Source organism: Aquarana catesbeiana, linkage group LG03 (assembly GCF_042186555.1).
Source record: "Aquarana catesbeiana isolate 2022-GZ linkage group LG03, ASM4218655v1, whole genome shotgun sequence".
NCBI lineage: Eukaryota > Metazoa > Chordata > Amphibia > Anura > Ranidae > Aquarana > Aquarana catesbeiana.
The window spans coordinates 35,025,353-35,037,913 of NC_133326.1; the positions used below are offsets into that span (position 1 = coordinate 35,025,353).

A 12,561-nucleotide genomic window follows, 5' to 3' on the forward strand; every position below is an offset into this window, starting at 1 on the left:
CCTAGTTTTTACTAAATATATCAATAGTACTAAAATATATGTATCCAAGGCTAGCCCTTGATCCCACGATCCAGCGCCGTCCTCACCCCAGCCATTTTCACCCTGTGTCTCTCTCTCCCTGGTGTCGGCATCTTTACTATGGGATGTGCGAGCGGCACTGTGAATTGTCCGGCAGTCTTCTGGGACCTGTGACGTGTCCCAGAAGACTGCGGGAGGGAGGGGAAGGTAAACTTCAGCTTCCAATTGCCTAGGCATTCAGAGCTGGTACCGGTCAAAATCGGGTACCCCCCCTCTCCCCAAAAGCTCAATTTCACAAACAAGAGCGGGGAAGGAGGCCTTAAAGCGGACCTTTCCCTTTTGGGCAGAGCTCCACTTTAAGCATTTAGTTCAGAAGTAGCAGTGTCTCTTTAACGCCCTGAACCCTATAGATTGGCACTTGTTTTGACTGACAGTAGCGGAGAAGACTTCTTCTCCACTCCATGAATTCTCTCTCTTCTCAAGTGGAGGGGTCTGTGTGTCTGTGTTTCAATCAAGTTTTTGATCTGTTTACAGAGAATGAAATTGAGCACCAGGAAGTGGAAAAAGCCCTGAGCTTGGTAAAGGATGTTATTTCTGAAGTGAATAATAAAGTAAAAAATTATGAGAAGAAGACGCGCCTTTACGAGGTCTACAACAAGACTGATAGTAAATCAATACAACGCATGAAGAGTGGGCAAATGTTTGCAAAGGAGGACCTTAAACGGAGGAAATTGGTCCGTGACGGCATTCTGTTCCTGAGATCCAGTCCAGCCAATAGAATTAAAGGTTAGACTTTGCCTACTATATGCCTGGTAGCCACTGCTCTACCACCCTCTCAAAAGTGTTCCACCACTTTTGAGAGAGTGGTAGAGGCTGCTGCCCCCATGTGAAAGAGCCTTATGTAACAAGGGACAAGTAAAAAAAAAATTGTACTGTGGGAAATACAGGAGCTGACGTTGCTGACCTCCTTCTGAAAATGCTAGTTGACCGGCTCAAGACTGGTTGTTTTGACTTTAATACTTTCTACGACAATATCCCTGAACGAGCATGCCTAAAAGAAATGTCAGAATGATAACTGAAGATAGAAGCCTCAACCTCTGTGAGTCGCTAATTCAGTTTGTTCAATTAAGCTTTGGCAATAAAACCTAGAAGCTGATTGGTTTTTATGCAGAGCTACACCAGATTTTGCACTTTCCAGCTTTAGTAAATCAACCCCAGAAAGTACTGAATCAATTGGACAAGCTTGGCAACACTGAAATTTAAAGCGGCACAGAAGTGGTGGCCTCCATACTTCTGGAATACTACCTTTTATTTAAATCTGAACTGCTGGAAACTTGAAAATTCTGTCTTGCAGTGGAGCTGTACCTGCACTGCAAGGGTCAACTGATCATTTAGGTCTAGGGGGCATAGAATAGAAGATCTACTTGCCTCCCTACCATGCTGCTAGCCTGGTCCCCGCAGTGTATTCTCCCACATGCTTCACCGGTCCTGATGTCATTAAGACTGTTGCATGGTAAATGGCCCTGCATTGGACATGATGCCAAGGGTCAATCCACCACCAGAGCATAGGGGAGCACTATCTCCTGGGGAATAGAGGATCAGGTAACTATTAGTGTTTTTACACTCCCCTAGACTAAACAAGAAGTGAACCTTTGCAGTGTGAGCACAGCCCCACTGCAGGGGAGAATGTTCAGTTTTCCCAGAGTTGGGCTTCAAAAATGACCTCTCTGGACGGCAACCTTAAAAGAGAAGTTGGGCTTTTTTTTTCCAAAAATCATACTTACCTAGGTGGATGCTGCATCGGTCCAATGCTGCATCTGTCCCCTGCTGGCTTCAAGACTGAGAACCGAGTGATCAAAAGACTGCTGATCACTTGGTTCTCAGAGCTCCCCAAGCAGAGAGCTGGTGACTGTTGAGTCACCGGCTCTCTGCTCTGCCCCCCCAAGCTCACTGGAGCGCTGGGCTGTGGAGGGGCAGGAGCAACCATCTCAGGCTCTCAGCGGCTCTTCTAGGCATGTGGGCAGGTCCTGACTTTACTGTTGTAATCTTGCTTGAGCCTGGACCAACTCTGTGATGTCAGACGGCAGTGGGCTTCAGCCAGCTGTCTGCTGAAAACGGGTCACAGGAGAAGTACAGCCAAACAAGCTTTGGCTGTACTTCTCCTTTAAATAACATGTCCTCAGTGGCAGCTCGTGTATGAGCGTCTACCTTTAAATCAATTGCAGCATGGTAAACATGCTAACTGTGTCCAGTGTTGAATAAATGACATGACTTTACAATGGGATCTCAGTCTATTGCAGGAAAACTGTATTTTATACAGTGACATCAATGTAAGTCGGTTGTGATTTAGTCATCCTCGCCCACAAGTTTATGTACTGCCAAGAACAACCAGTTCTCCCAGTCTCCACCCTTTTGGAGGAGCAATTTGTTTTTCCTTGATCCATCAACACCAACTTTACAAGGCTTGGTAACCTGGCTGTCTTTACTATGAAATGTCTCCATCAGCATAGTCAGGAGGCTAAAGGAAAAAAAGAAGGGTTAAAAACTAACTTGTAATTAAAAGTTATATTTTTTGCAGACCAGGAACCACATTGCCTGTGAGTAATCCTCATTTCCAACGGAATCACTAAATTGCAGGCCATTGCCGTCCATCTCAGCTAGGTTTTCATTTTTACTGTAAGTGGGAACATATTCCTAATGTAGAACCTGATACACCCGATACTGTCCATAAAAAAAAACAGCTGACTAAGGCACAGATGAGGGGCTAGCATGACATTAATCTTAGCAGATAACTGTAGAGTAGAAACAGGCAGGACTATGGTCATGTGTTAAATTCGTACAATAACAAAGTCTTTTCTCTGATCTACAGAGGTGCTGGCTGTGCTGCTGACTGATGTGTTAGTTTTCCTCCAGGAAAAGGACCAGAAATATGTCTTTGCATCACTGGTGAGGCCCCTTCACATCCCTGAAATGTGCTTATGACAAATAACTTGTGACCTAGTTGGCTTATTTGTTAACCTGTAATATTTTAATTAATAAGAAGGATGAATCTTTTACAGTTCAAAATTGTATAAAATTGTTCTTTATTGTGTTATTGTAAGGCCAGTCTTGCATATTTAGATTTCTCTAGTTTGGTCAATTGAGGGAAATCACTCTATTTTCTCATCCAAGGTTAAAGGTGGGCATAGATGAATCAAAATTCTGTCAGTTCATCAGTAACCAGCCGAATTTCCTGCCGGCAGAGTGCAATAGCTCCACTGGACAGGAGGGATTCCCCCATCAACACTATTGATTGGGGAATCGAGCAGTTTTCTTTCCTTCCACCAGTTGAAGGAAAGAAAACTGTATAAAGTATGGGCCTGCCTTACAGAATGTATGGAGAAATCTCCCCTACTAGCTATTGCACCTGCGGCTGTCTGAATAGCCGAACAATGACTGCATCTGATTGGATTCGGCCACTGGTCGCCAATTTCTACCCAGCTGCTTAGTTTTTTCAGTCTGACTGTTAGGAGCTGGATGTTGCCCACAGGGCCATGCACGGTTCGAATTCCAGCTGATTCAGCAGGAATTGGACCATCTACGGCCAGCATCACATCCAATTTTTCCCATTTATTGAATTGTGACAGCTGTAAGAAGGAATGGCATCAGTGGGCTTTGTCTTTTCAAACAAAATTCTGATTTTCTAGTATTGCCCCAATGCATTGCAAGATGTTTAGAAACTGCATGAGAGGCATCTGTTTATCTCAAAAGAGCAGTGTGGGATTATCAACAAAATAAACATGGATACTCACCGATCTGATGCTGCATCTGTTCCCTGCTATTTCTACACTGAGAAGTGAGCGATCAAAAGGCCGCTGATCGCTCAGTTCTCAGGTCCGCCTTGAGCAGAGAGCCGTGACTGTCAGTCATCCGCTTTTTGTTCTGCCCCTCCAGCGCTCACTGTAGCGCTAGGCTGGGGAGGGGCAAGAGTGGCTGGCTCAGACTCTCAGCGGCGCATTGAGAGGCTGAGGCATCTGGCAAGTGTCCCCCCTCTTCTCCCTTATGGAAAATTCACTCTTGGCTTAACTAATCCAAAAATAGTAACAGTGTATCCAGATCTGTGCAACCTCTGTAAAGCTTTGGGAACCGTAGTAGTCCCCAGAGTTGTAATGTAAAGTCAGCTGGAAAAAAGCGTCAAACTAATCACATATTATGGAGTTCTGTACATGGAAGGTGCACATAATGTCCCTATTGTAGTCATGTTCATAGTTACAAGGAAGCCATTTTTGAGAGTTTTTTTTTAGATTTAAAAAAAAAAATCAGCTGACCACAGCTTAAAATGAAAAGGTATTTTAAATAAAATTAAGTTACAAAATTACTTTTGTAGCTCCTAGTACATTATAGCAATTTTTATTTTTTGCAAAAGTAGAGTTTTGTTTAATGGAGACCCTAAAGAAGAAGTGGGATACAATTTTAATACAAGTAGCTCTTGAGCATGCTAAGCACTACCAATGTCTGACCAATTTCCTGGCATGGGGAGAGCAGCTAATTTGCAGCCCTGTGTCTGCTACTCTTCAGGTTTTGAACTTTTGTACCCACTCCACCAGCTGCCATCCAGTCCCAGCTGTCATTATTTCATTTCAAGTTAAAAAATGAAAGTAAAGCTTGTATACGATTGCTTTAGGCATCAGTCTTATTTGCAGGGCCTCCTGACCACCTTACTGATTGTAGCAGCCCAATGTTAAACAGATGGGACTTTGAACAAGTATGGATAAATCTGCATGGCCTAGTGTCAACAAATATATCATTTTGTGGTCAAAACAAAACTTGCTTGATAACATTTACATGCCAATGAGGCCATTGTACGACGGAACTTTATCAAAAGATGGATCCAAAGGAAAGTTGACGGCAGGCTCCATAAATATAAACAAATTGCTTTTTAACAGTCAGAATCCATAAGGGCCCCTTGACACCCTTGTTGGTTTGCATAATGCAGATGTACTGTATGTCCTGTCAATGGTTTATGCAAAAAAACAATCTGTCTATTATACCATGGTTAAAAAGCATGCAATAAAAGCACTTGGAACAGTGACGTGAAAATGAAAATTCTGTAACCATGTATGAGGGTGTGTGTGTCTGTAGAATAATTATATATATATATATATATATATATATATATATATATACATACACAGTGGGGACGGAAAGTATTCAGACCCCCTTACATTTTTCACTCTTTGTTATATTGCAGCCATTTGCTAAAATCATTTAAGTTAATTTTTTTTCCTCATTAATGTACACACAGCACCCCATATTGACAGAAAAACACAGAATTGTTGTCATTTTTGCAGATTTATTAAAAAAGAAAAACTGAAATATCACATGGTCCTAAGTATTCAGACCCTTTGCTCAGTATTTAGTAGAAGCACCCTTTTGATCTAATACAGCCATGAGTCTTTTTGGGAAATATGCAACAAGTTTTTCACACCTGGATTTGGGGATCCTCTGCCATTCCTCCTTGCAGATCCTCTGCCATTCCTCCTTGCAGATCCTCTCCAGTTCTGTTGGGTTGGATGGTAAATGTTGGTGGACAGCCATTTTTAGGTCTCTCCAGAGATGCTCAATTGGGTTTAAGTCAGGGCTCTGGCTGGGCCATTCAAGAACAGTCATGGAGTTGTTGTGAAGCCACTCCTTCGTTATTTTAGCTGTGTGCTTAGGATCATTGTCTTCTTGGAAGGTAAACCTTCGGCACAGTCTGAGGTCCTGAGCACTCTGGAGAAGGTTTTCGTCCAGGATATCCCTGTACTTGGCCGCATTCATCTTTCCCTCGATTGCAACCAGTCGTCCTGTCCCTGCAGCTGAAAAAAACCCCCACAGCATGATGCTGCCACCACCATGCTTCACTGTTGGGACTGCATTGGACAGGTAATGAGCAGTGCCTGGTTTTCTCCACACATACCGCTTAGAATTAAGGCTAAAAAGTTCTATCTTGGTCTCATCAGACCAGAGAATCTTATTTCTCACCATCTTGGAGTCCTTCAGGTGTTTTTTAGCAAACTCCATGCGGGCTTTCATGTGTCTTGCACTGAGGAGAGGCTTCCGTCGGGCCACTCTGCCATAAAGCCCCGACTGGTGGAGGGCTGCAGTTATGGTTGACTTTCTACAACTTTCTTTCATCTCCTGATTGCATCTCTGGAGCTCAGCCACAGTGATCTTTGGGTTCTTCTTTACCTCTCTCGCCATGGCTCTTCTCCCTCGATAGCTCAGTTTGGCCGGACGGCCAGCTCTAGGAAGGGTTCTGGTCGTCCCAAACGTCTTCCATTTAAGGACTATGGAGGCCACTGTGCTCTTAGGAACCTTAAGTGCAGCAGAAATTTTTTCGGAACCTTGGACAGATCTGTGCCTTGCCACAATTCTGTCTCTGAGCTCTTCAGGCAGTTCCTTTGATCTCATAATTCTCATTTGCTCTGACATGCACTGTGAGCTATAAGGTCTTATATAGACAGGTGTGTGGCTTTCCTAATCAAGTCCAATCAGTATAATCAAACACATCTGGACTCAAATGAAGGCGTAGAACCATCTCAAGGATGATCAGAAGAAATGGACAGCACCTGAGTTAAATATATGAGTGTCACAGCAAAGGGTCTGAATACTTAGGACCATGTGATAATTCAGTTTTTCGTTTTTAATAAATCTGCAAAAATGATAACAATTCTGTGTTTTTCTGTCAATATGGGGTGCTGTGTGTACATTAATGAGGAAAAAAAAATGAACTTAAATGATTTTAGCAAATGTCTGCAATATAACAGAGTTAAAAATTTAAGGGGGTCTGAATACTTTCCGTCCCCACTGTGTGTGTATGTATGTATATATATATATATATATATATATATATCTGGAGTCTCAGAAATAAGGGTTCTTCTCCCTGCCAGCCCTTTCTGATCATCCTGCTGAGGATCCAGCCTGCTCTTCGAACTGTGCTCTTCTGAGGGGCCTATATTTTTACAGGTAATTTGAGAGCCAAAGAGGGGTGCCACTAGGGATCTTATCTGGGTGCGCTACAGAGAAGTCTGCCTGCTGGAGTCTGAAGGGGGTGTCGTTCAAGCTTATCTGGGAAATCTACAGGGGGGGGGGGGGGGTGTTAGCCTAGCGCTGGAAACACTGAGTACAGACCAGAGAGAGAAAGGGATCCTTGTGACTGTTAGTGCCGCTAACCCCTGTCACACTTAGTTAATGCTTGCCTGGCCTGGGACATTGGTAATGGTGTACCAGTGCTGCCCACTTCATGTGCCAATACTTGGAGGACTTTAAGAAGCTGCTGCTAATGGTATAGTGTCGTCTTATTCTTTTTTGGGGTTCTGAAATACCCCACAGCTCCATAGTCCCCATTCAAGTTGATGTTCAATAAAATATTTCAAAAGGCTACCCCGAGACTGTTAATTAAGCCAGAAGCGCTACAAATATACATACATACATATAATACAGTATGAGTGTATGAATTTTAATGTTTTCACTAATTTAATTTTGCTTGTGTTATTAAGGAACAAAAATCTACGGTGATTTCCTTGAAGAAGCTGATAGTAAGGAAAGTGGCACATGATGAAAAGGGACTGTTCCTGATCAGCATGGGAGATAAGGGAGATAAGAGCGATAAGCCCCCAGAAATGGTGGAGGTTCTCACCAGTACCAAAGAAGAGCGGGACAGCTGGATTGACACTATCCAGGAAACGATGACTACAATGTATGTAGCAGTATTGCCCCTGCTGCTCCAGTAAGAGCTAATTCCTTCTGTCTTAATATTCCTCTGATCTATCTTGTGTAATATTCTAGGGACAAAGATGAGGATGAAGGTGTTCCATCTGAGTCAGAGGAAGAAAAAAAGAACTGGGATACCAAAGCCAGAGAACTGAGAGGTACAGAAAATCTTCTTTCCACAATTTCTCATCATATTTTATGCTGCCATTTGGCTAAAAAAAAAAGGGGAGCATTTTGATAAGAATGGGTCATTCACATCCCACTATTTACTTACACTGAGCGTAAACTGACACTAAATGACATCCTCATTGACCAAAAATATTTCTTACATATCCTCCGGGTCCTGACAGAGCCCACCTGCACATGTGCAGTGACATTTACAGCCACGCACAAAGGCTGGGGAAGGTTTTGGACCTCCCTATTAGCGGTCTTTGTGTGTGCGGAGATGTCCGGGTACACGGCGCATGCTCTGATGTTTTGTAGGGCTCTCTCAGGATCCTAGCCCTGCTGCATAACTGCTCAGGGGTTGATATTCCAAACAGTGAGATGTGATGGTATGGGTTTGAAGGTGCCCAGCCCTAAAGGGAAAAACACAATGCTGGGAGTGTGACAAATTATCTACTTATAGCCGAATTTTTTTACCACTGCTACTCCTGTCTAGAAATTAGTGTCCTACAAAGATCTCAACAGGGCTGGAGTAGGTGAAATACAACTATAGCGTAACAGCAAAGGACCTGAAAATATCTCTTGATTTTGCCAGTGAATATCATTTAAAACAAAAAATGTTTTTACTCCAAAAACAAAATATTTCTGCCATCTCAATTTTGCGAAAGAGTACCTTGGTGTTCCATAGCCATAGTGTTCTGGTACAATGTTCTATGGATGGTTGAAACCAGGGCTTTTTTTTTCTTAGAATAGGTGCACGAACCCCCCTTATAAGTCACCCCTTGTCTCCACCCCCCTTATCCACCTCCAAGCGTTGTCCCTTGGTTCCCCCCCATATCTACCTTTGAGTACTGTCCCTTGGTTCCACCCCCTACCCACCTCCCAGTACCACTGCTTTTAGTGAATACAGAACTATGTATTATTTTGTGGTGTTTTTTTTATTTAGTATTTTGTAAGCAATTTGATGCAATGATAAAAAAAAGCTGTAAAATAGACACCCTGCAACCAACAACAATAGACCCCAACCTAGCCACACTAGATCCCCCCAGCAAATACAGATCCATCCAGCAACATTAGATCACCCACCTCAAACAATATCCCCCACCCCAGCAACAATAGATCGCCCTCAGCAATAGATCCCCCTGGCAACAAAAGACCCTACCCCAGTAACAATAGACCCCTCACACAGCATTATACCCCCCCAGCAACAATGGGCCCCCTGTTACAAATCACCTCAGCAACATTAGATCCACCCCAGTAATAATAGACCCCCATAAGCAACAACAGATCTTCCAGCAGCCAGCAACAATAGACCTCTCCCTCAACAGTAGATCCCTCCCAGCAAACATAAGACGCCCTAAGCAACAATGGACCCCCATGCAAAAAATAGATCCCCGCCAGTTACATTAGATCCGCCATCAGCCAACATCATAGACCCTACAGCATCCTTTACCGTGCACTCCTGTCACTCTTTTAAGCCAACGGCGGGCTAAAGTCACTCAGCAGGTCCAGGCTCTGGATGGATCCCGACTTCACAGTCAGAATATACCCAGATGCCTGGACCAGCAGCTTGGCTCAGCCTCTAAGCATGCTGCTGAGAGCCTGAGCCAGCAGCTCCCACTCCCTCCACAGCCTAGCACTCCAGTGAGCGCTGTAGGGGCAGAACAGAGAGCCGGTGACTGACAGTCATAGCTCTCTGCTCAGAGCAGAGGGGAAAACTTGAGTGATCAGCAGTGTTTGATAGCTCAGTTCCCAGTGCAAAATTGGCGGGGAACAGATGCAGCATCAGATTGATGCTGCATCCACCACAGTAATTATAATTTTTCTTTTGTGTCAAGAAATTTCATAGAAAAAAGTCAGGGTAGAATCCATGAGCTGAAGCCTCAAAAAAAAATGTAAATTTGCCCAGTCAGGACACAGTAACAGGCTCTCTTTATCACATATGTTCGCTGCCACTAATATTTACCCTACCCTACATTTCCCTGCTACCCTGTCCACTAGCTGGAGCCCTTAGTAATACCCTTTACATCTATGTATGGGGAGCATGGGACCTGCTTTTGTCTCCCTTAATGTAGTGCATGGTCCCTGAGCAGCTAGTTTCCACTTTAGGGGCAAAACTCTGGCACTGAGCTTACATAGGACTTTCTTCTAGGTGCTGCAACGGGGGCATGCAGGGCAGGTAAAGCAGAAGAGATTGCCCATAAAGAGAAGCTGTTACTTTGCCCTGCATGGCATGGACCTGAAACTGTAAAAAATGAATCAACAGTGGCTTTGATTTAGACGACTAATGTGAATGTACAATATGTAAAGTGCTACATAAACTGTGAACCCTATATAAATACTTGTAAAAGTGAAATTCGTATTCAGGAATAGACAAGTGAGATCTCAACCCAACTGATATGTACAGAAATGTCCCAAAGATCTGTTCATCAAGGAATCCCAGAAATATCAACAAACAGCTGCAAGTTTGTGAGGTGGAATGGGCAGGTTGTCCGACCCAATTTCATCGCAGGCCGCATCAGCATTCTGGTTGCCCTCAAAGGGCCAGTTGTATCTGTAAGACTCAAGAAAGAGCTACCCACCCCACCACCACCCTTACATCAGACGTCCAGAGCCACCCACCCTCCCTTAAAACACAGTGCACCCCCTTACCCTGTGCTGCTGCTGGGAAGAAGCTAGTGGCAGAGCTGGGAAGAAGAAAGTGCAGGATCTGGAGGAGGACTAGAGGAAGGCTGGAGCTCGCTGCCGGATTTTGCTGAATGCTGAGACCAGGGAGGGGGTGCTGTGACTGCACGGACAGGCACAGGATCTGGAGGAGTTCTGTTCTCCTCTCTGCTGCCAACTGCTGAGACAAGGTGGGGACGGAGATAAGAGTGTCCCCCCTTAGCTGGAGGAGAGGTGCGAGGGACACATGAAATGTCCTGGTGGGCCACATTCGGCCAGGGGGCTTTGTGTTTGACACATGTGGTTTAACTGCTTTACCATTGAGGAGGGTGTTCATCCTAAAGGCGCGTGTCTAATGGTTACTAGATAGGGGACTTCACATACATTTTCCCACCTGGACTGCAATGTGTTTGTTAAGCAAATGAGAGCACAATTTGTGTGTTTTTGTCTTTTATTGTTGAAGATCGGGCCATGTTGTAGCAGCCATTAATACAGAATCACAAACTTTTTTCTTTCAAAGATACTCCTGCTCAAAACTCATTATCTTCGCCTTTTGCTCAGGTAAGGGGGTGCATCTAGCTTTGAGCAATAAGTAATCTCCACCTCCTTATCCTTGTATTCTGCATCCTTTTATTCTGCTATAAGACAGCACAGTGCTCTGGACATACAGTAGTAGTGATGCTATGGCATTTGGGCATAATCTCATTTTATCCATCCACACAAATGACGTGGTTGGATGAACCATCCCTGCTGGGCAATTGTATTTGATAGTAACTAGCTCCAGATGTTAGAAAGGTCCTCCTAATTATTAAAACTTTAACTAAAACTTTCACTTTGGAGTGCAGCTGCCTTTTCTTGTTCCTGCAGTTGACCTCCTGACTTACATTTGACCTTCTTGACGTACCCACCCATAGGCACATTTAGGAATACAAAACCCCTTGAAGCAAACAAAAAAGCAATGACACGGATCCTCATTGTAATGCATATTTCATTTGCAGGGCAACTGTCTCAAAAAGATGAACAAATATTAACCTTACTTGAAGAGAAAGAGAAGCTTTTTCAGGCGTTGACACTTAGCAATGGTCAAGAAGAGAATTCCCCATCAGTACTGGGCAGAACGCTCTTCAGAGCAAACACAGAAGAGGCTCCTCGAGGAGAACCACTAATAAAAAGTGCAATCAAAGAAGGTAAGAATTTCTTAATTTTACATACTGTTGAAAAGCAAGCTTTATGTGAAAACGCTACTTCCCAACATTCACAACAGTGTATGTAATAGGCCCTGTGTGTACATAGAACTTGGGTTTGTGTTGAGGCCATCCAAACTTTGTTCACATCTAGTTGTACTTTATGTAGGGACAGCAGCTACCCCCCACACACACACACACACACACACACACACACACACACACACACACACACACACACACACACCTCTGCTTCCCCCCAGTGTTCATTGAGCCTCGCCTCCTTGCAGAGATTTCCCTTCCTGTCCTATAGCCAAATTAGGAAGTGACCCCGCAAATCCCTTTTGAACCCCCAGGATACCAGAACTAGTGTCCCCATTGGCAGATTTCCCCTCTTACTTTCCTGGGGACACCCCAAAATTTTGGATTTTCTTTTACTTTCAGTGCAAATGGTAAACAGGACAAATAGGCAGAATCTCCCTAACAGGGGTATAGATGGCAAATTCAAACCAAACTGTCAGGTGTTCTAACAGGCTGCTAAATTGTGAGACTGTTGGAGCTCTGTGTAAGTGGAACCAGTCTAAGTGGTGAGTTAAAACCAGAGGGGGGACCTTGAGTGGAGAGGGAAAAAGTCTTGCTTTTTGATTGCTGGGTTGCATTTTTGGGGCTTTTCCTTTTAGCTTTTCTATCACCTTTTTCTGTCACTTTTTAAATAGCTGTTTTTTTTTTTCTTTGGTTCCTTCAGACTACCAATTAAGGGGAGTGGTTAATTGATCACAGGTGCTTAAGGCCTATA

General features: G+C 43.9%; 1 protein-coding gene across 5 annotated transcripts in view; it reads left to right on the plus strand.

Moving 5' to 3' along the window:
• Window positions 1-12,561, plus strand: part of AKAP13 (A-kinase anchoring protein 13) — a 446,306-nt gene that overhangs the window by 410,320 nt on the left and 23,425 nt on the right. For all 5 annotated transcript variants that reach the window (XM_073618416.1, XM_073618419.1, XM_073618420.1 and 2 more), the window contains 5 exons: window positions 553-804; window positions 2,888-2,964; window positions 7,539-7,738; window positions 7,828-7,910; window positions 11,580-11,768. In XM_073618416.1, coding sequence (XP_073474517.1) covers window positions 553-804; window positions 2,888-2,964; window positions 7,539-7,738; window positions 7,828-7,910; window positions 11,580-11,768 — 801 coding nt within the window. The remainder of the gene's footprint in view (window positions 1-552; window positions 805-2,887; window positions 2,965-7,538; window positions 7,739-7,827; window positions 7,911-11,579; window positions 11,769-12,561) is intronic.